General features: G+C 40.1%; 2 protein-coding genes across 2 annotated transcripts; both read left to right on the top strand.

Annotated features, from left to right (window-relative positions):
- The first annotated feature begins 822 nt into the window (after positions 1 to 822).
- On the top strand, positions 823 to 14,305 carry tbc1d25 (TBC1 domain family, member 25). The gene is made up of 7 exons (XM_042491582.1): positions 823 to 983; positions 2,511 to 2,620; positions 2,704 to 2,858; positions 4,007 to 4,134; positions 4,234 to 4,422; positions 5,369 to 5,644; positions 8,418 to 14,305. The coding sequence occupies exons 1-7, from the start codon at positions 939 to 941 to the stop codon at positions 10,089 to 10,091; spliced, it is 2,577 nt and encodes an 858-aa protein (XP_042347516.1). The 5' UTR covers positions 823 to 938; the 3' UTR covers positions 10,092 to 14,305.
- Positions 14,306 to 17,230: 2,925 nt separating this feature from the next.
- ndufb11 (NADH:ubiquinone oxidoreductase subunit B11) lies at positions 17,231 to 21,050 on the top strand. The gene is made up of 3 exons (XM_042492035.1): positions 17,231 to 17,449; positions 19,839 to 19,969; positions 20,839 to 21,050. The coding sequence occupies exons 1-3, from the start codon at positions 17,276 to 17,278 to the stop codon at positions 20,966 to 20,968; spliced, it is 435 nt and encodes a 144-aa protein (XP_042347969.1). The 5' UTR covers positions 17,231 to 17,275; the 3' UTR covers positions 20,969 to 21,050.
- Positions 21,051 to 23,751: the final 2,701 nt, after the last annotated feature.

Raw genomic sequence — 23,751 nt, 5'->3', positions numbered from 1 at the left:
TCTCTGATTTTAGAAGATTTCTCTGATTTTAGGATTTTTTCTGGAACAAATTCAGCAAACAGAGGTGGACAAGATCGTTGCCTTGATGGCAGTAGATTAGATGAGCAGGTGACAAGTTGCCTATGGTCACCCACGATGTTAATAACCTTTGTCATCATTCTGTCTCTGTAGATGCATTCCACACAAGCCAGTTCCTAGTAGTTTACTGTTAGTTGTGACAGTTTTTCTGACAGTCTTTATCTGTGCTCCTGCAGCATTATCAAACCAGCAGATGATGCAGAAGGATAAAACACCTTCATTCTGTCAGTACATTAGCATTTTAGGATATTTCTAGGATTTTAGGACGTTTGTAGGATCTTTGGATGTTCCTGGTATTTTAAGACATTTCTCTGATTTTAAGATTTTTTTCTGAAACAAATGAAAACTTGGCTCTGCTTTTAGCAAACAGAGGTGGACAATATCGTTGCCTGATGGCAGTAGATTAGATGAGGAGGCGAGGGGGTGCCTCCGGTCACCCACAATGTTGTTAGTCTTTGTCATCATTCTGTCTCTGTAGATGCATTCCAAACTTGGGAAAATAGTTGTTTACTGGCAGTTGTGACAGTTTTTCTGACAGTCTTTATCTGTGCTCCTGCAGCATTATCAAGCCAGCACATGATGCAGAAGGATTGAACACCTCTATTTTGTGCATTTTGTTTTGGACATAAAGACAATTTCTTTTGATTACATTAAGTTAGTACATGAGTGTGTCCAGTAGGTGGCGGTAGCACGACTGTGAGCTCTGTGTGAAATCTCAGCAGAAGAAGATCACGAAGAGGAACTGGACTGCTGCTCCCCCCCCCCATCCCCCTACCTCATCATGTTATTGATCATCATGTTGGTGTAGGAGGAAAACAAAACTCCGACTAACCACCCTGTTCCCAAACGGAGTGTTTAAGATGGCAGGCGAGGAGGAGAGGGGGGTGGTTCGTGTCAAAGTCAAGGTAGGATGAAGGTTTCAGCAAGAGACATTCTGCCAGCGTCCGCTAGTTAGCTGCTAGCTCCCTGTTATCCTGTTTACTGAAATGTCTGCTGAGTGTGTGCTAGCTGTTTCTTCAAAACACAGTCTGGTGCTAAACGTCGTAAAAGCACCCGAGACAGCAGCTGTGTGAGAGTGAGGAGCTCTCTGCTGTGGCTGTCCGCGGAGGGACACACTGTGTTATTCGCCTCATTGTTTGTTGTGGCTGAATGTTGTTTGACAGCTGGAGGTGCCAAACAGTCTTTCTCCTTGTCACCTTATTTGGACCGTAATTTGACTGTATTAGCTACTAATCATTGACATTCTGACAACTATCGTTAAAACCCATCACCAAAGTCCAACCTAAACCACCACAAAGCAGTGAGCCCTCACAGACTGGAGTTGACGTCACCTGCCGGCTCAGCAGTGCGTGCGTCAACGCGCTGCGTGACGTCACATGTTACCTGGATTCGAAGCATTTCGTGTTTTTTATTTCACCTAAATCATATTTGTCATTTGATTGCCTTAGAGCAGGGATACTAAGTATGTTTGCCTGGGGACATTTCTGTTGCAAAATGACAGGGGGTCAAGGGCCAGTCGCAGCAGCTCCATTTATGTTTCTAGGATTTCAGGACATTTCTAGAGCTTTAGGACATTTGTAGGGATTTGGGATATTTCTACATTTTAGGATGTTTCTCAGATTTTAGGACGTTTGTAGAATTTTTAAGATATTTCTAGGACTGCGACATTTCTCAAATTTTAAGACTTTTCTTGGATTTGAGGAGGTTTCTATGATTTTATGATATTTCAAGGGTTTTAGGACATGTATCTATTCTTTTAGGACATTTCTGAATTTTTAAGACTTTTCTAAAATTTTAGGACGTTTAAAGGATTTTAGGATATATCTAAGATTTTAGGATATATCTATGATTTTAGGACATCTCTAGGATTAGGACATTTCTTGGATTGTAGGACATCTCTAGGATTTTAGGATGTCTCTACAATTTTTAGAACATTTCTAGGACTTTGCGACATTTCTCGAATTTTCGGATGTTTTTATGATTTTAGGACATTTCGATGACTTTAGGGCGTTTGCAAGATTTTGGAAAATTTCTAGAATTTTAGAACATTAGCTAGGACCTCTGTCGGGGGGTGTAGGGGATCCTCCACTGGCACCTTTTTTGATAAACAAGCTCCACTTTATCCATTTTATATTCTATTTTACTCTGTTATGTTATGGTTACTATTATTGTTGCTGTGCATATGTCCCCTCTCTCCCTCACTCTCTTCCTCCTTTTTTCTCTCTCTCTCTCTTTCCTATACATCATTTTGTCACCTACTCTTATTTTACTGTTCTTTACAACATGTACTGCACAGCTGTCTGTCACACTGTTGTCCAGTACAGTCCATCAATTCTTGAATACTAACCACCAAAATAGGTTATTATGTTAAAACTTCCCTCCATGTTTCTCCCACAGCACCATGTTTGTTTCTGATGTTGTGCTTTTTTCAGAAATGTGAAGGGGCACTTCCTGTGGAGTTTCGCTCGTTTGCTGTTGATCCTCAAATAACGTCACTGGAGGTCCTGCAGCACATCCTCATTCGAGCCTTTGATTTGAACGGGTAAGAGTGATCGCCCTGGTTCAACTGTTGCGTAGACACATCATGTGTGTCAGCATTTTCTTCTTGTTTGTCTTTCAAACCAGGAAGCGGAATTTCGGGATCAGTTACCTGTCTCGAGACCGGAGCGGTGCTGAAATGTATCTGTCACTGCTGTCTGACTGGGATTTGGATGTTGCATTTGTCAGTGCTGCCAAACCATATCTCCAGCTCAAGATGGACATCAAACCTTCAGAAGACAGTAAGAACACCAGTGTTTCCTTAGAGGAACTAACAAAACCCAAAAGCTTAGAGGAAGAATGAACATAATGTGAGGAGGTAAATGTGGCATCTGTAAAAAATGTTCCTTTCCGGCTCGTCCACTGACTCTGTATGAACCTAAATTGGCTAAGTTGGCTGTAGTTCAGCAGGAAAATTGGGACCTATAATGGTAATCCATTACCTGATGTCAGAAGACATGGATTCCGGACATGTTGTATTTTGTTATTATGGGTTATGCATTTGTTTTTAAGCACAGCAGATATTTATCATATACAGGACTGAAGTTAGAATTGTTAATAAGGTGCTGTTGAAAGCGATATTTCAAGTTTTAAGAGAAAAAGGAACCACTGAAGTGACAAACCAATTGACTTAAATGGCAAAACCAAATAAAAAATATACTAAAACATAATTGAGTTTGACTCTGTCAGATGGATATTTGGACAGAATGACGCCTTGTTGGCGACTGTGGCTCAGAGGTTTAGGGCTCTTCAAGGATTTAAGGACATTTCTAGGATTTGAGGACATCTTTAACTTTTTTAGGATATGTGTAGGACTTTGCGACATTTCTCAGATTTTCGGACTTTTCTTGGATTTTAGGATGTTTCTAGAATTTTAGGACTCTAATTGGAAGGTCAGCAGTTTGATCCCCAGCTCCTCCAGGCAATATGTCGAAGTATCCCTGATCAAGATACTGAACCCCAAATTGCTCCAGATGCTGCGTCATCGGAGTGTTAGTGTGTGTGAATGATTACTGAGTAGCAGGCAGCACCTTGTACAGTAGCCTCGGCCACCAGTGTGTGAATGTGAATGTGAATGTGTGTGTGAATGGGTGAATGTGACATGTAGTGTGAAAGTGCTTTGAGTGCTCAAAAAGACTAGAAAAGCTCTATACAAGTACAGTCTATTTAACATTTACCATTTGTGTTAAAGGATAGGTTCACAGTTTTTCAAGTCGCGTGTTCATATGACACTTTCTTAACCGTTCATGTTTACTTTTTGCCACAGCCTAAACGCACTAGCCACCTTCATACAAACAGAAGAGTGACATTTTTGCCACAATGCCAAGTGAATGCAGCCTTGGGCCTAAAATAGATGATAGTTAAGGCTGCTGCTTTGTGTTGACTGCAGGTCCTGTTATGGAGGACTGGGACATCATCAGCCCAAAAGACGTGATTGGCTCTGAGCAGCTTCTGGCAGAGAGGACCAGGTCTTTAGCATCTGCAGCTCTCCCCTTCACCCAGTCTCTACTGTCCCAGGTTCCTTCATCTTCTCTAACCTTCCTTATCTGTCTCTTTCACCCTCTGCCGTTTATAAGCCAGAGGTTATTCCAACACAATTGTTTCTCTTATGTTCAGGTGGGCCGTACCCTGTCCCGAGTTCAGCAGGCCTTCAGCTGGTCTTATGGGGAAGAAATTAAGCCTTTCAAGCCCCCTCTGAGCGACGCAGAGTTTCACAGTTACCTCAATGGACAGGGCCAGTTAACACGACCTGAGGAACTCAGACTGCGCATCTACCATGGGGGTGTGGAGCCTTCGCTGCGGAAGGTGAAGTACCTGTGTTTCATTAGAATGACATACCAATTCCATGTCCTGCAGATTCCCAAACAAACAAGCAGGGTTTCTCGCACATTCATTTATTTGTGGCAGTCTGCCACAATTAAAACATCTGCCGCCACAAATAGATTTTCTATTTTTGGAGTTGGTCTAAACTTGGTCTAACTTGCCTCTGCAGCAGCTTCTCCTCATTATCAATCTGATTTGATCAGCTCTGAATGGATCAATAGATCAGTTATACACTATGAACAGGGATAGTGTCAGAAAACTTTCCTTTTTAAAAAAAAATCCTTTTTTATATTATTCTGTGCCCCTCTCTAAATTCTGAATTTTTTTGCAAGTCTGAGAACGCAGCGCAGGCGAAACTCATGAGTTTTTTTAATCCCCCAGCAGCAGTTTGAGTGCTGACACGGATAATTGTTAAGTTGATCCGGACAGAACTGATCAGATTGATGTATAAAAGGAGAAGCAGAGTATAGAGTGAGTGAATGCAAACTTTTAGAACCAGCACAATGAATGGTTAAGTTTCACTTTCACTGCGTCTGGTGTTCTGCTGCTTCGTCTGTGACAACAGTGCACTCTGCACTCTCAGAGTGTGGTGCAATGACAAACCACACAGTATATATATTTGAATAAGACTAGAAATCTATTTGTGGTGGCACTTCTTTTAATTGTGGCAGCCCGCCACAAATAAATGAATGTGTTGGAAACCTTGGGTTTGTTATAAAGTTTGTGATTATTTACAAGGTTTCCCCTTCTAACCCCCAAAGAAAAAAGAAGCCCCATTCTCTGCCTGTGTCTCCTGCACAAACTAAATGTGCTAGTTGAAATTATGAAAAATTCTACCTTAATGCATTAAAAGATAGAATTTGTTTTTTTTCTGAGCTGTTGTTGATACGTTAAAGATAAAGTTCTGCATTGTCTGCTGGTGTGTCAGGTTGTTTGGCGGTACCTCCTGAACGTCTACCCTGATGGACTCAGCGGGCAGGAGAGGATGGACTACATGAAGAGGAAGACTAGGGAGTACGACCAGCTGAAGAGAGAGTGGACAGTGCGGGTCAGCCCTGAGGACCTGGAGTTTATCCGGGGGAACGTCCTGAAGGACGTCCTGAGGACAGACCGGGCTCATCCATACTATGCAGGGTCAGAGGACAGTCCACATCTGACCGCCCTCACAGACCTGCTCACCACATTTGCCATCACACATCCACAGGTGAGAAGAGATGTTCAGTCTGTCGGCTGGCACCTGCCTCAGACTTTGATAGGATTTTATCAAAACTCAATCTGCTCATCAAAGCATCTGTCTGAATCTGTTAGTGTCAAGGCTCTTAACAGGGCTTTCCTGAATACCAGTTTTGGGGAATCAGAGCCTTATTAAGAAATATTGGCGATTAATCGCAGCTTAGGAAGGGGGAGGAGAGAAAGATGTCAGTTTGCAGTTATCTAATCGAATATAACGAGACAATTAGCCACTTTGTTAGTATGCAGGTCGCAGTAACATTAGCTACAATAGCTAGGAAAAGAACTTGGCTCAGCTGTTACCTGTAATGTTTAGGTGATGTGCTAAGCTGGTTGTAGATTTGTGAGATCTGTCACTTGACTTTTTGGTATTTATCATCACAAATTTTGAAACTATTCAAGACACTTGAATTTTTCAACATATTGCTGGTGTATTTGTCAGCCTGTCACTGGCAGTCCAAATGTCAGTCTCAAAACCAGGTCTGTCACTAACTTTATATGTCCTTGTCTGAGAACAACGAATAATTAATGCTGATGCATCATTAATTAGCTATTTCTTAATAAATGCTATGGAAAATGGTGCCTTGGAATACCTATTTGGACATTGATTACCACCACAATGATCAAAGCTTCAAAGTATTTGGGTCAGCCCTAATTTTCAAACTGTGAGGTGCCTCAACATGGGGGAGCAGGAGTGTTAGAATTATGCATACAGGTGTTACACACACACACACACACACACACACACACACACAAAGAGACAGAAAGACATGCCCACACATCTCAGTATACATATTTAAATACCAACAGACATCAACAACAGACCCCAACAGACTCTATACACCCAGAACCATTTAAACCTCACTACAGAACATAGTCCCTCATTTACACACAGAAAAAACGTGTGTTGACTCAGCAGCGAACATGAAATGAGAAAAGCTGATCTACAGGAGACAAATATTGAAAAGCAGAATGCCTGACAGCCTAACTGCATTATATTCTAGTATTTGTCATTTTTTGTTTTCCCTTACATAAATAAAGACATTTCCAATGTAAATTGCAGAAAAAATAGCAGAACCCAGGAAATTATGTGCTTGATGCTTAAAATTAGTGGCTTATCAGACTTCCAGTTAACGATAACAAGACTAGAGAGGTGAGGCAAATTCGAGTTACCTGTAGTTTGGGGTGTAGTGTTACACTCCAAAACTTGCTGTAAACTGAATGGGCTCAAAGAAAAAAGATGAAGAACATAATACAAAGATCTATAAGGTTACAGTCATACATGAGAGAATGAAGGTAAGTGACAGTCGCCTGCAGAGTTGATGTTCGTGCTGAATGTGGGCAGTGCTGGATGTGATTAGAGCTAGTTTGCTAGCTAAAAAAGGAGTCAGCTAGCTTGCCAAAAAGTACCAGGGAATATGATGTTATTGGTACATTCCCATTTTGTTGCGTGCCATGCCTGTGTCCAGACTCACTGCCAGCCAGGCAGCCTCTCTCATGTGAAGGAGTTTGTATTTTATTCTGTCCAATATCACACATTATGAGCTGGTTAGACACAGCAACAGTCACTCTCTCCTTCACACATACTTATTTGCTGTTGGTTTAGGCTGCAACCTCACCAGTACAGTAAAGATTGTGAATGGTGATATGAAGAAAGTTTCTACGCACATATAAGTCAATGAGGCTCAATGTCTTGATATGTGGATGAGGCCCGAGGGCGGGGCAACCCATAGGTGTCACTTCAGATCTGGATTTAGCAGGGATAGTCACTAGGCGGGTTTCCAATAACCCTCAAATTGCAGAAATTGAAATTGCGAATATAAAATACACCAAATGGAAACATGTCATTTTCAAAATAACTCCCATTTATCAAAAAAAAGAATTGTACTACTGGTAAACTCAGGCAATTTGAAAAAGCCATATTTCATAAAACTACAATGGAGACACTTTTTTGACTTTTCTAGGTCACATGATGCTATGGCTGTATGCTTGTCAGTAGGAACCGGCTCCCTCATGATGCAGCAGGAGCTACAAGAGCTGTTACTGCATCACATAACTCTTCAAAAGTTGATCAGATCATCCAGAAGTTTTGAATCCACAATTCCTCTGTGAAATTGTGGACTGTCACCTCCCAGAAATCCCTCACACGTGGCTGCTCCCACGTATAAGGGGCTTGCCTTTCCATCGTGGCTCCATAACACACCTAGGTTGCCTTGGATTGGAAACAATGACAGCTAGTGTGGTGGCTGCAATAGAAATAAAGCTGCTTATGTTTTGATCATCCATCACCATGCTTCTTGGAATGTTATTGTGAGAGGAGAAGTCGTATAACATCACTCACTGGAAATGCAGTCATCTCTCAATTGTGTTTTGTCAATATTTAGAAAATGTTGCTTACCTTTTGCGCAGAACCGTCATAGAAACCCAACTACTGGTGGTTTAATAAAAACTCTAAGCTGTGGGTTGGCAGCAGGCTTCTTGGTTCCTTATGATTTGTGCTGAATATTGGATAAATACTTCTTTGGTAGAGAATTAAGTGGCTTCTTTTGGGTGGGTGGCAGGAGGCTTCTTCAGCTGACACTGAGTTTTTAAGGCTTCTGTAGATAAAATTAACTTTCCAGCACTTGAGGCAAGGAACAAAGATGATTTAAGAAAAACTTCTAAGAAATTTAAGATTGCAGATTTGTTTTTTCTGTGTAAACTGTAGACTTATGTAACTGTGTGAATGTGTTTTTTTTTTTTTTTAGATATCGTACTGTCAAGGGATGAGTGACATTGCCTCCCCTATACTTGCTGTAATGGACAATGAGGCGCATGCCTTCATTTGCTTTTGTGGCATCATGAAACGCTTGGAAGGGAACTTCTGGCCAGATGGGCAACTCATGTCTATTAAGTTCCAGCATCTGAAGCTGCTGCTGCAGTACTCCGATCCTGAATTCTACTCTTACTTGGTGTCCAAGGGAGCTGACGACCTCTTCTTCTGTTACCGCTGGCTGCTTCTGGAGCTGAAGCGAGAGTTTGCATTTGATGATGCTTTGAGAATGCTGGAGGTAACTTGGAGCTCCCTGCCCCCGGATCCTCCTGAAACTGAAGTGGAGCTTCTGGGACCTCCAGTGGAAACTGATGAAACATTGTCCTGCAGAGACAAGGACCGGACAATTGAGAAATGCCTTGGGGATGAGAAGGAACAAAAAGAGAAGCAGCGTAGACGACACATGTTGAGGCCCTCAAGAGAAGAACCAGATGTGAGCAGAAATGCTGTCCTAAAAGAAAAGGGAAGCGATGGTGAATATGACATTCCTCAAGTGACAATGGAAAAGGCCGACTTGCAGGCCCCTTCTTTTGAGAGGCAAACTAGTTTCGGGGAGTTTAAATACTACACTGCTCGGAATGAAGACAGCTTTCATATTGAGGATGCTGAGCAGCCACAGGAGTTGGTTTCTTCAAAGTCAGCAACAGGCATCCCAACACGCCAGTCCACAGTTGACAGTGAAGAGGACCCAGGAGAGAGAACACCTCTCATTAAAAACTGTGACAATGGTTTCTCTCCACTGTCATCACTTCCTCTCTTTTCTAGTGGCCTACCAATCTGGAAAACTGGCCCCTCTGGCTCTCCCACATCTTCAACTTCACCCTCCAGCTGGCCAGGTGCTTCTCCAGATTCTCCTCCAAAATCGTCATCCCCATCCACGACCAATGGAAGTGAGGCCTTACCAAGTACTGTCCCAAAAGTGTTGACCTCCTCTGCCCAAGTGCTCAGCAGTACAGGGATCAACTCGCCCACGACCCCCACTGTAAAAACATCTGTCGCATCTCCAACCCACACCCAGAATCGGTCCCTACTCTCTTCACCCATTTTGTCTTTTGGAAGAGGCCCCTCGCTGTATGGCAGCAGGTCATCCTCCAACAATCTCCTGTCACCTGGTAGCAAATCCCCGAGCACCACAGCCAACACTCCCAGTTCTTCAAAAGCTGACACCACCAGCATCAAACCGTGTTCGCTGCCGCCGCCTCAAGAGTTCGGCAAAGGCAATCCCTTCATGCTGTTCCTGTGCCTGTCCATACTGCTGGAGCACCGAGACCACATCATCAAGAACAGCTTTGACTACAATGAGCTAGCCATGCACTTTGATCGCCTTGTGCGGCGCCACAACCTGAGCAGGGTGCTGCAGCGAGCCAAGGCCTTGTTTGCAGACTACTTGCAGAGTGAAGTGTGGGACTCAGAGGAAGGGGACGAGGTTAGCTCGGACTCCCCAACAACAACCACCGCTGCTCCACACTCCCCCTCTTCAACCATCTCCACCAGGCCCATTTACAGCCCTTTAGCGTCACCTCAGCCATCATCACCAAACTCTACCTATAACCTGGCCACCACCATTCCCTCCCCAACAGCTCAACTCTCCCTCTCTCCCACCTCCTGAGTCCATCCTGCATCATTGGCTTCCCATCCTCAGAGAACTCCTCAGTAGACTGTTTGTGGCCCATTGGAGGTGTAGATCTTTTTTAGATAGCCTTACATACTGAATTGGTTGGTAATGATCTTGTCATCCTGTGTATGCTTGAATACATATATATCTTGTGTCTGTAATTGTCCTAATATTTCATTTTCTCCTCAACCGTTATGTTGTCTGTCCTTGGAAGAGGAAATGAAGGAGCTAAAATTTTCATGGTATCTTTATCTCTACTGATGCATGAAATGTTGAAAAGGCATTTAGCCTGAGCTGTCCTTTTTACTGACTTTGTTTACCAGCTCCTGTCATGTCCAATAAGCCACACATGTGTCTTAACTGAAGCACTCAAGTTACATGAGTTCTAAACAGGGGAAAATCCAGACTCTGAATAGTTGTTAGTCTGTCACATAGACTGTATATAAAATTGGACAATGCGTGAAGCTAAAATATCCTGGACACAGCTGCTGCCATCATGCGCTGGTGACATCATTTGGAGCTAGATTCTGCGCAGTAACGATCTTGGCAGTGGGAGAGTTCCCGCCAAAACACCTGTTTGACCAGTTGCCAGCAGCGATTGACCACAATTGAACAGGAGCTCATGGATTGGCTCGGATTGAATGGCCGCACTTTGTGGGAACTGTTATGTTGTCCATCTTTATATACATTCTATGGTCTGTCACAAAGTAAATTGAAAACAGTACTTGGAATCAAGACAAGGCCAGCACACATGCTGCACTTACCTAACCCAACTGACAGAGCATGACACCATTAACAATGAAGAGTAAACCAACAGTGCATTCACACAGGATGTAGGGATGTCAACGGTTAAAAGGTAACTGGTTAACCTCCAAGAATATTTTTGACATGTCGGTCTAGAGGTTAATTTTGCTGCTCCTCAGTTCACTGCACTGCGCACCACCATGTTTGCATAGGAGCTAGCTAGCTAGCAGCAGTGCTTATTTGGCACTATGTATTGCTAATAACATCTTTCCCACCCACCAGCTTTTTTTGGGTTAAAAATTAGCTGGTTAGTTACTAGTGAATGAGTGTTTGTCTTTCGAAAGCAGATTTAATCAAAACTGACATCCCTAACAGGATGAAAGATTTTTCTGCTGGAGATGTAACACGCTATTAAGCAACTATCCTACTTTTCCTCTAAGGTTTAACTTGGCAGTGATCAAATTTTAAAGCAGCATAGAGAGAGCTAAGGTCATAAATGATGTTAGTGATGCCTCCAGTAGTGAAGGTAAAAGGTGTATTTTGCCTCTGATTCTTGTAGCTCAGTAATATTTTACTGTTAAAAATGCCCATGAAAACCCTAATAGGACAGGGGATGAGACCTGTGGTAGACTAAAGATCTGTCTTAATGTGATAGGAAAGTGTTTGGAGCAGCAGCGTGTCCAGAGTGATGAGCAGAGCCAAACTGAATGTTGAGCTCACATCATCAGGATGGTCTTACCAGGCTATCCAGTGTTTGTTAACAGCTAATGTTTCTACTGTCGGTACGTTGGGTGTTTGGGACAAATAAATGCGGACTACACAAACAGCACGGCACTTAAAGTCATGTGAAGGGTGTGAGGCTAAAAGTAGCTTCCCTTTTTGTCTGACCATACCATGAGAAAGGCACCCTGATGATGTCAGAGGGACATTCTTAAATCTGTCTCTCACATGTCCCCCAATTTTCTGAAATACTATGTCGCAGATCCATTGCCGAAAGCTGCTTTCGCAGTGATTTCGGTTGGATTTTGCACTTTACTCTTCCAAAGTGCTTTTGCATATGGTCTCAGTGGCAGAGTTGGACACCCAGAGAGATGGGTTCAAATACAATAATGCTGCAGTGGCTCCTACACTCCACCACAGGAAGACTCCCACACATTCAGCTCTGTTTTGTGCTGTAGATGAGCCAAACTTCTTCACCCTGTCATCTCGTTGCCATGAGCTTGATATTCTTTCCATTTCTGCTATCACCAAAACAAAACTTTCTGAAGGTGTTATGTTTGAATGCTTGAATGGCTTACTGCTTTGTAAAAAAAATAGTGGTTACATGTTTCTTATTTGTCCCCGGGGGGAGTGTAGGTGAGGTGAGATAAGGGGAAATGAGTGATTTCACAGTAACAGTCAAACTGGCAACATCCCAGATGTTGGGTTAGTGCAATGAGTATGTATCTGTAGTATGTTCACATATGAGGGTTAAGAAATTCTTATACACTCACCGGTGTCTTTTTTTTTTAATTTGTTGTTTTTGCATTAGTTTTTTTTTTTTTATTACTTTGAACGTGCCTCAGCCAATCACAGCTGAGGACCTGTTTTCTGAAGTTTATCAGCTGATAACAGACAAGGCTATGTTTATTTTATGTTTATATTATTGTTTATGTTTATATTATTCATGACATTAAGGGTCACATCCAGTCATACATAGCAAGTTAACCCTTTGAAACCTGGAGCGACTTCACGTTTCTTGCCCTGCCTTTAGATGCCTTTCATAAGTACTTAATTGGAACCAAATTGGTTTTGTTTTCTTTTGAAAACATGGGGAAAAAAGGCAATGAGCAGTTTAGCCAGACATGTTCTACAAATTGCAAGAAATTAATCGATTTAGAAAATTAAGAAAGGCTGGGGAGAAACTAAATTTATAATTATCATAATTGCATATTAAAATTACATGACAGAGTTATTATAATTTTTAAGCACTTTTTCTGGGTCATTTTCTTGTTGGATTGTTTTTTTCTTTCTTTTTTTCTTGTCTTTGTTCAAAACTAGCTTTCAGGTAATTTGTTGCTAATTTTTTGGTCATTTCTTTCGTTGCTCATTGCTGTCTTTCCAGTTTTCAAAGGGTTAAAACAGGACAAAACAGCTGATCATTTTTGTTTGATGACAAAGATAATTTTGGCATTGATGTGCATTCTATAAACACCATTCTGCTGATGTACTGTATGTGCTGGATTCCTACATTTAAACTGGTACTGTACATTGTTTAATGCTGTGGTGGTTTATAATCTTGAGATGTATCATTTTAGCACTTTGGTTATTGCTGTTTCCCAAAGACTCTTTTTGTTCTGTTTTCTGTGTTATGATTTCAAAGACACCATGTTTGTCTAAATGAGGCTAATTAATGCACAATGGCAGTGGAATATTATGTGATGCCACTTGACACGGCAGAAGCATCAGCCTGTGTGCAACCTTTTCGCAGAGAAGTGCCTCACTGGTTTCAGTCCGTAGCCTTGACTTCTGTTTCTTTTGTGCTCTTAGCATCTGTCTGCATTGTGTCGTCACACAGGCTAACTTGAGAGCCAGTTATAGGGCTGAGTAATATCTGAATCAAATGATTAATCGACAGACATTGTTAATATGAAAAGGTGTTCAGCTGTGATTTTAAGAGAAGTGTGACTGGATAAATGTATGCATGCATGGTGTTTACTGCAGGAGACAAGTTATTTTAAACCATTTCAGATAGAACCAAATTATATATTACTATATAATTCTTTTTTTAAATGTCTCGCTGACTCTGCCTAATTTTATTTTTAGCATTCCTGTGTAAAAAAAAAAAGTTAAAAAAAAAAATGCTGAGTAAAAATTAGGATATACCAAGTCTAAATTAAAATGAAAAAAGTCATTGATTTGACTCAAAATTATGTGATAGTCAACATAAATTATGATAAAGTAAATCAGAATATGACAATTAATTAAACTGTATGATGATGATGAAGATGATGATTATTAATTCTAACTAAACTTTCTATATGAATTTGGACCTACATTGAGTGTTTGTATTCTTGTCATTCCTAACTCTGGATCTTCGGTTGTCCATGCCTGAGAATGTCTGTAATGTCTCACATCATCAAATGAAACTGGCCAGAATAGGTGATGTTCTTAGTGTCTCAGGAGGATCTTTAGAAGTATTTTATTCCAGACAAAGCAGACACAACAAAATCTTCCTTTTTCCTCACTGAGATATGTGAGGCTACAGAAGTGTAGAACTGCTGGGCAAGGAAAAAACTGATCAGAATCAGGAAATAACATGAAGGTTTCAACATGATTTTCATGCTTTTACCATTCTTTTCATGTTAAAACAATTTAAAATGCATAACTTTTCATGTTATAACATTGAAAGTCATTGTTTGTTATAACATGTAACTATCTTTTTGTAATATGAAAATATCTCGGAAATCTCCTATCTCTAGGAAAAAGTCACCATTATTATTACAAGAAACTTTTCATGTTCTTTCCTGATACTGATCAGTTTTGGTTTTTGCCCTGGCAGTTCTCCACTTCCATTTCAAGCAGACTTTCATCAAAATGAAATTTAACTCTCCACTGTAATGGACATCATGCATCCAAAGGGTTAATCCTGTGGTTCCATTTGCTCCAAAACGTGAAACAAAGGCAACTAAAACACTGATGTAATTTTTCTTTTACATAACTGAAAGGGCTGAGGAGCTATCCTCAGTTTTCAAAAAGATATAGAAATTTTAATTGTAACACAAGAAATGTATCAGTCAGCAACAGTCTGCTCATGTGGAACCATGATATTAGTTTTGTTTGTGTGTTTGCTTGTTTGTTTTCAAGATGATGATGATGAACATGTTGTCGAGGCTCAGCCTTATTTGGTGTGCACTTTGACATGGATGAAGTGAATGCAGGTGAAACACTATGCATGGCAGTAGCATCGCAGAGAGAATGGAAAATCATTCAAACGCAGAGTTATGTGTTAATAAATCCTTAAAGGTATACCTCCTGATTTTCTAACAGGTTTCTCCCAGCTCATTGCTGATGTTTGGACCTCAGCACAGTTAAGTCATGTCGAAAAATTTGGGAATATGAGGGCACCAGAACAAAGTCAGGGAGTGTATCTTTAAATTGATTTATTTGTTTGTTGTTCTCTCAGAATTCTTTACCTTTAAGACTAAATTGTTACTTTTGAGTGGCCTATATGATGTGTAGAATCAGCAGTCTGTGATGCAGACGGCTGAACAGGAAGTGTGATGGCTCCACCTCTAACAGGGTACTCCCTCTTTGACGAGTGCTTCTGTTTTAAGCAGAAACTAAAGTAACTGTCATGTCTTTAGAAAGACCCTTGTGATTATTGTGGTAATTACTCTTACATTTGGTTTGGCCTCCTTTTGTAAATCAGTATTTAATAGCATATTTAAAAATAACTGAAGTAACTGGACTGGCTGGACTATGAGCTAGCAATATGTGCATTTGTAAAAAAGAAAAAAAAAGATTTGTTTATTTCATTAAATTATATATGTGCACAAAAGTTCAACTTTTTAATCATACAACACAACAATGTTACTGATTGTAAATCGGACACAAATAAATAATCAATGCAACTGATTGGGTGAAAAATGATTGTGTTTTTGATTTCACTGAAAAACGTTGTGAAAGCATTAAAGCTGTAGTTAGTAACTTTTCTAATTTTTTTTTATATATGATGAAACTGTAATTATATCATGACAGTAGTGAGTGAGACAGATAGTCTCTGATAAATGTAATGCTCCTCTGCCTCCTCATAGAGCTTCTAATGGCATTTTCAAGAATCCACCCAGGCTGAATGTAAACAACCAATAAGAGACGAGGAGTCTCTAACACAGCTGTCAATCATGTCATGCCATGAGAAAGTTTGTAGCCAGGCCACCATGCTGAAAACTATCCAACTGAAACCAGACACTGCCCATCAGACAGAGGGAACATGTTAAAGCTAAACAATGCACTAAAATATGTTTCTGAAACATCCGAGGTGAGAAATAGAAATGGAGGAACAGAATCTGGATTCATATTTGGTCTGTGCTGCCTAGTTTAACAGCTCGACAGCAGTTCAAGAGCAGTGATTCATGACTGACAGCTGTGTTAGAGACTCCTTGGCTCTGATTGGTTATTTTTGCTAAGGCACCGGGAATTCTTAAAAATGCCATCAGAAGCACTGCAAGGAGGAACATGATGTTTTCACAGATTATCTGTCTCATGTTCTACTGTTAGGATACAGTTACAGTTTCAGCAAATATGACAGAAGTTATTTTCATAAAAGTTACCCACTTTAAATGTTGACAAAAGTGTATAGAGTAAAGATTATGATACAGTGTTGCTAATAGAGAACCCCGGGAATAAGTCATAAAAGCTGGCATTAAGTTAACATTTCAGCACCTCTGATTCCCTCATCTTGAAGTCAATGTGCTTTTTTAATGGGTTTTTGGTGTCTTAAATAAGGTCTGTGCTTCACACAAGCTGAAGAGACTTTAACGTTTTGTTCTATGACATAAAATACATCAGTAACTTCTACATCGACCTACAGAAAAACATAATCTCTGGAGCACTCACTCTATAATCTATAACCAATAGCACATCAACAGCATGCTCAAAGTAATGCAGAGCTTAAAATGCAGTCATGTGTGTTATGTTGGCCTAACACTGGAATTACTGTAAGTCTGATGGAAGAAGTATGCAGATCCTTTGCTTTTGTAAAAGTACTAATGCCACTCTGTGAAAACACTGTTACAAGTTAAAGTCCTGCAAAATGTTAGTAAGAGTAGGTATAATGAGGAAAAATAACTTAAAGTGTTAAAAGTAAAGTACCCAATGCAGAAAAAAACTATAAACAAAAAAAACAATTGAAAAAAGAAAAAAACATGAAAATATATGGGGGAAAACACCCCCCAAACCCCTTTTTCATTTTTTAAAAAAAAAAAAAAAAAACACCCCATATTTCTGAATTATTTATAAATATATAGAGGAAAAAAGACCCAAAACCTCAAAATTTAATTATAGAAAAAAAAAAACTAGAAAAAGACATCAAAACAGTTGGCAATTTATTTTCTGTAAACTGAATGATTTGTAGACTTCTCCTTGCAGCTGTACTTGTATAAACTTTTAAATAATTTAATTTAGAACAAAACATCCCATTTTATAAACTTTTCTTATGATTTTTATCCAAAAATCTTGTAGGAAATACTAAGTAAAGTGCAAGTACTCCAAATTTGTACTGATGTACAATAGATCCTAGGTTCCATTCCACTACAGCAGGGTCGTCAGGCTGCAGTACCGCGGACGGCCTCCTGATGGCGGCAATGCGCCTTTGTAAACGAAGAAACGAAGAAGAACAGAGGTTAAAACTTACAGTTTCCGGTTCCGGATCAAAATTATCACAAACAAGTGAAATGTTGACCCGATTGTCGCGGTTCGGGCCCGCTTTGCCCCGGTTACTCTCTAATGCACCGGCTCGGTTCGTGTCCCAGTCCAAACCGAGTGGGTCCGCTGGTTCCACGGCTGTGACGGAGCTGCACCCCGCCGCGGAGCAGGCTGGACACGGTGAGGTCAGCCCTTATGTCAAGGTGAGTTCCTCTCCGTCATATGCTAACTGGAGTCACTTAACGTGAAATGTTACTGAGCGGACAAAAATTAGCTTAATGCCGCATACAGAGACATACAGACAGTGGCTTGCTTATGTGGAGCGTCACAACGATAAAATAGATCCGAAGTGAGCTACAGCAGCTAACTTAGCTAAAAGCAACCAGCTGGAGCTACACGTTGGTTTGGTTTGTACACAGCATGACAAAATGTTTCTCAACAACACTGGCTGACAAGTCCACTGTCGTTACTTATGGTGGGACAATCGCAGGTTGTCTCTGTGCTTTTTGATCCATAAGAATCTGTAAGCGATATTAAATGGTGACTATTTGATGGCGAATAAAACACACTGTCTTGTCCCAGAACTGAGTCCAATCAAGCTTTGAAAGCTCAGTGTGAATGTGACATACTTTTCTTTAACTATCAAAAATACATTTTAAATGGTGCAAATAAAATAAATACACACATTAAGTTACACTTTAATCACTGACTTTAATTCAGCTGCAGTTGGCAGCAGTTACAGATGGACATCAAATACTGCCTTAGATTGGTAAATGCTAATACTGTACAATATCAGACCTCACTACATCTATCACACATCAAACTGCAAATGGACAGATGTCATAAAAAAGGCATGTTTATTATTAACCCTTTGAATCCTGGAGCGACTTCACTTTTCTTGTGCTGTTTTCAGACAACTTTCATTTAAAAATTTGAACCCTTAGCATATTGATTTGTTTCAGAAATATGGGGGTCAAGTCAGTTTTATTTATTGAGTCCATTATAACAAAACACGGCAAAGGCAGTGAGCAACTTGGTAAGACATGCTGCTCAAATTGCAAAAAAAAAAGAACCTTATTGGATTGAGAAAATTATTTTTAAAAGCTAGGAGATAATGCTTAGGATAAAAAGAAAATGCAAGGAAAAAATCATTATATATAAGAAACCTACTACTGGTCAGCGCAACACATACAACACATATCCCGAAGTGAGCCATTGATTGACCCCTGTGGCCACTCAGGTGGAGGGGGCCCTTAAATGGCCCTTGCAGGCAATTAAAGATGCCAGTAAGTAATTAATGGCCATTAATTGGCACTTGTGCCTTTTGGCCCTGTGTGTAAGTGTGGCCACCCCCCTCTTCTTCCTCCTCCTCACATACATTAGTGGCCCCTCAGCGGCAGACACCCTTCATAATTTCTGCTGAAATTTTATAGTTATTATTCCGATTCTTTTTCTTCCGCCAAAACGTTGAGCTGCTATTTAATGGTGTGTAATGGTTTGTTATGAGTTAAGATGTTATGTTGAGATAACTATTTGTCACATCAGTGATGTTGTTTTAACGATGTGTCCCCCAGTTTGTGACATGCAGTCACATGTTACCCTTTCGCACCAAAATTAGTATGTGCACACTGGTTTTTCAAACACGGGTAAACCTGCTAAACATGGGCTATAGGTATGCTGCATGTCCCTCCCCCAAAATCATCTATTGTTTATCACCACCATCTAGCTCTGTGAAGTTTAAGAAGTAATATTTCTTGAGGAAATATTCACCAGTTTTTGGGTATTGGGGAAAATCATGTCCTGTCAAAACAAAAACAAAAAAAAGAAGAAAAAGAAAAAAATACAAAAACTTATTGGCATACTAGTTTCATTTTAGGGGTGAAACATTATTTTTAAGTAATTTTTATATATAAAATAAAAATAACTGAATGTTTTGATCTGCTTTCATTTTTCAACCTCTAAACGTGTAAAAGGGGTGTGTGTTTATATTTGGTCAGGATCTGTTTCTGCTTTGTATCTCTGACAGTAAAGAGATACGTAGCCAATTTATATTCAGTTAAAATTCAATTCAGTAACTTGTTTTTTCTCTCATTAGTGGTTGGAAAGCAGTGCAGCTCTGAGGATGAACAGTATTAGGTGTTACTTGATACTTGGAATATTCACATGTTGCTTTAATGCTATTTTTGTGAGAAAATAGACTAACTAGCTGTTGGACACAGCAGCCATGTTTGATCTAAAATCACTTGTCCCACTTTTGATAAAAGTCTCATTATCGTAGTTCAGATTATTATGGCTCTTCTGAGAACAAGTGGCTGCTTTTTAGGTGCATCAGAGTAAAAGACGTGATTACTTGCAATAATGATGAATTCATGTCTATCAGTCTGCGTTGGTCAGGGCTGGAGGAAGCAGAGTACAGCAGCCAGCCAATGGCAGACTGAATGTTTTTTTTTTTTTGCCTGACCCTGAAAAACTCCTTGCAGTCTGGTCTTGATCCAAGGCGGCCTAACTAATCAATAGAACAGAATGTAGACATGTCAGTGAAACGGCTGAAGGTACGGACTGACTCTGATGCCTCTCCTCTGTGCCGGTCAGAATCCAGATTACCATGGCTTCTCCACTGACCCTGTGGTGGACGAGTGGAACATGAGACTGGGCTTCTTTTTCGGCATCTCAGTGGCTCTGGTTATTGGAGGAACATTTATCCACTACCTGCCAGATCACGGGTAAGTACTCACTTCATCTCTTCAGATGCTGCCATGGTTAGACATGGGATGGTGTGTCACATGTCATGGTGACAGTTCTGCTGAGTCATGATTTTCTATCAAATGACAGAGTCAAAAGCCACTTTTACACAAAGAGGGCGTAATAGGGCCGCAAACATTTCGTCAAAACATCACTCTCATGCTGTCCACGATCTCGCCTTCCTGGCTATAAGTTTTACACAGAGTTCATTTCAGTACCTCCTGTCCCGGCTCAGAGGCGAGACACTCTGTCCCCCTTTTCAGCGATCTGATGGTTTATACAGAACAGCGAGGCGGCATAACGCCGGGATATTCCTGCCTTGAACACCTTATTTCTTCACGCTTTCCTGCTTTTTGTGGTGGCCTTCCACCGGCTAGTCAAATTGATTTGATTGAGGTGGGTTGTGTTTATTGTTTGTCAAATCAATGTAGAATTAAGATTGTGTAATTTTTTAAAATTTTCTAATTTTTAAAATGTTGGATAGAGAACGAGAAAATAGAAAATCAGAGGGTTTTTTTCTGTTTGCGTGTTGGGCTGCCTGAGAGGGCGGGCTTACGTCTGATTGGTTAAGGTTTGTATGATTTTCTGTTTTCCAAGTTTCCGTTCTCTATCCAACATTTTAAAAATAAAAAAAAATTAAAAATGATTTAAAAATCTTAATTCTACTTTGATTTGACAAATGAAAAATACAAATTTGTACAATTGAATTCAGCTTTCTATTTTTAATTTTTAATATGAAGAATTGAACTGATTAGCATGACACTAACCAGAAGTTAATCATCTCTCTGTCTTTCTCTCTCACTCCTTCTCTCTCTCTGTCCATCTGTATCTCCTCTGTGTGTTCTCGCAGCATGCGGCAGTGGGCCAGGAGGGAGGCGGAGCGTCTGATCGTGCAGAGGGAGCAGGAGGGACTTCCTCTCATCAGTGAGAACTACTATGACCCGAGCAAGATCAGTCTGCCCACAGCTGGAGAGGAGTAGGCTGTCCCACACCCACCTGCTGTATTTCATGATTATTGTATTCCACTAAGACCCAATAAATGATGACTTGTAAATTGTGTAATTATCTGGTGTGGACAGTGACTTCTTGAAACAGCAGTTTGAATGTTTCTGAATAATGAATTAAAGTGAGCTCTGCAGTGATCCTTTCAAGCTAATTTTGGGTGTTTGCAGTGCTCAGTGTTGTTAAAGACACATTGTGGTCAGTAGTAAAAAACATCCAGATTTGAGCCTAAAAATAACTAACATCACTGAACCCAATTATTGATGAACAATCATGAGTGGGAAAATGATGCACAGCTACTCTAGTTCATATGAAGGTGGACTTTAAAAATAATAAACCAAATGTTTTCACTTTCACACACTGTATGTGCTTTAGCTATGTTACATTGCCAAGTAAAGATTAACAAACATATCTAAATAAAGTCCTCTTTAAACTCTTTAAATCTGCTTGATTTCTTTTAAAGATATGTTAAGTAGACAATGAGCAACTAAAGAAAGAAATGACCTAAAAATTAACAAGAAATTAGTAAAAAGTACACAAAATAGGGGGGACAGTAAATAATAAAAGAAATAAAGTTTAAAAAAACAGACCAATGACCAGGAAAAGTGCTTTGAGTTATAATAATTATGTAACATAATTTTAAATATGTAATTAGAGTTTTTCCCAGCTTTTTTCCCCCCAAGACATTTTTCCCTAGCTTTTTCAAAAATAATTTTATATAGCTATACCAATATTTTTATATCAGTTTGCTCAGAGCTGAAAGGTTTAAATACATGTGAAAGGCACCTGAAAGCAGCACGAGGAAAGTGATGCTACTCCAGGTTTCAAAGGGTTATTTGCTTAACTGCTTTAAAAAATACATTCATCGATTCATGTAGTTTTGATATAAGCAGGTATAAGTTCTATATAAATACTGTGAAAGTATCAAAAAGCACAGTTCATGCACACAACCTGTATTAACAAACTGTACATACCAAACTGTAAATGAACCATCAGGACTTTTGTGGAGTTGTGATGTCACAAATGTGAACTGTTTCAAACTTGAAATTCTAAATGGGTCCCTTGTATTTCCTGATAGAATGCTTTGCAGTGTATGCGAATGACATCAGGGCTGCATTCAGCCCGGTAAAATCATTGTAGAAAGGTTATTAAAAAAAAGAGAAAACAACAACAACAGTGGTGCATGGTACATCCTGTTGTGTCACACTTTTAATATGGCAATTCAATTCAGCTGGACTTTACTGGCAAGAAATCTTACATCTACATTGCCAAAGCAAGTGTGAAAAAAATAATAAGTACAATAAAAAAGATCTACCAGAATCTGGTTTATATGACAGCGCTGCTGATTGGATTCACCTTTGACACACCTACCAAACACAAGAAAATGCACCTCGAAGCCATGTTTTTAAGGAAACGTGTTGTTCAAGCTGGAAACTGTAGCAAAATGGTGCACACCATTTTAAGACTATATCTGCCTCACATGCTGAATACCTGAAAACCAATCAGACCAACCAATCTGACCAGTCAGAGCAGACTGGGCTTTTTCGGCTTAGAGGGACGGGTGCCAAAACAGCGTTTCGGATAGAGGGCGAAAACAGATGTATTCACGAAGACAGTGTGAGAAAAGAAATGTGTTTTATGAACATTAAAGCATGTAAACGTGGTAAAAACCTAAAATGCATGTATGTGCCTGATATTTGCTTATTATGAGACCTTTAAACTGAAAACAAAAATTTACAAATTGATCACAACTAATTCATTATAAAATGAAATGGATCATTTCCCAAGTATCTGTATATTTTTTGTAAGACAACAGGTATCATGAATCTGATGTAACTCCCCCTTTGGAATGCAACTAGTGTTATCACACTCAGGTATTTCAATACGTCTGATTGTAATGTGGGTATTTGAACGCAGCAGAGTTACGTCGTCACAGTGCGCATGAGCAGTGGAGTGAAAGCGGGGAGCGGGCGGTAAACTCAGGCATGTACACCATTTATAATAGATCCGTGATGTACACAGAGCTGAGTCCGAGCTGCAGTACTCACGAGTGAGACCATAGCAGTTTGTGTTAACTGTTATACTTACCGCTTCTCAACCGTTTCAGAGTGTCGGTCAGCTAACCGGGACTGCGAGGAGTCTTCACAAAGTGCGTCAGTGTTAGCAGCGACAGTTGTGTCGCTGAGGTGATGCTGCTGCTGAGCTGACGGTAGGAGACAAACATGCCTTCACTGACTGTGAACGGAGTGACGGTGGATTTCCCGTTTCCTCCGTATGACTGTCAGCGGGACTACATGAGCAAAGTGATTGAGTGTCTGAACAAGGTAACGTTAGTAGTTCTGCAGTTTACGCCTGTTTGTGGAATGTTTCTCAGTCGCGCAGTTATTTAGATTGGACGTTACGTTTACGTTACAGTTGTAAAAAACGGAATTCTGAGGTCGTATGGGACAAGAGCTTCATCGTTGTCATCTGTGTGATAGATACCCTGCTGCTTTATACTTCTACTCTACTTGTACTTTTACTCCGTCACTTAGCTTTAGTTACCAGTTACTTCACAGATTATGATTATTTGTCCCACATTTAACAAATAATGGATTCATTATGCATCCATGTAGATTAAACTACTTGTAACATTAAAGTGATGACGACATTATCGCATCAATAGTTATAATCCAGTGATCTAATATTTATTTTTCAGAAATGAGTGAAATCCTGTAGAAGGAGTAGGGGAGACTGGGGACGGTTGAAAAACTTTTTGCAT

The sequence above is a fragment of the Plectropomus leopardus genome, chromosome 8 (genome assembly GCF_008729295.1).
Source record: "Plectropomus leopardus isolate mb chromosome 8, YSFRI_Pleo_2.0, whole genome shotgun sequence".
Lineage (NCBI taxonomy): Eukaryota > Metazoa > Chordata > Actinopteri > Perciformes > Serranidae > Plectropomus > Plectropomus leopardus.
This window is presented reverse-complemented; position numbering and strand designations above follow the sequence as displayed.

What these genes read in the sequence shown, in the direction of transcription:
- tbc1d25 (XM_042491582.1), top strand. Translation starts at nt 939, where the DNA reads ATGGCAGGCGAGGAGGAGAGGGGGGTGGTTCGTGTCAAAGTCAAG. An exon ending in TGGTTCGTGTCAAAGTCAAG is followed by an intron (nt 984 to 2,510) that starts GTAGGATGAAGG and finishes TGCTTTTTTCAG; the next exon opens with AAATGTGAAGGGGCACTTCC. An exon ending in CATCAAACCTTCAGAAGACA is followed by an intron (nt 2,859 to 4,006) that starts GTAAGAACACCA and finishes TGTTGACTGCAG; the next exon opens with GTCCTGTTATGGAGGACTGG.
- ndufb11 (XM_042492035.1), top strand. Translation starts at nt 17,276, where the DNA reads ATGTTGACCCGATTGTCGCGGTTCGGGCCCGCTTTGCCCCGGTTACTC. An exon ending in AGGTCAGCCCTTATGTCAAG is followed by an intron (nt 17,450 to 19,838) that starts GTGAGTTCCTCT and finishes TGTGCCGGTCAG; the next exon opens with AATCCAGATTACCATGGCTT. An exon ending in CACTACCTGCCAGATCACGG is followed by an intron (nt 19,970 to 20,838) that starts GTAAGTACTCAC and finishes GTGTTCTCGCAG; the next exon opens with CATGCGGCAGTGGGCCAGGA.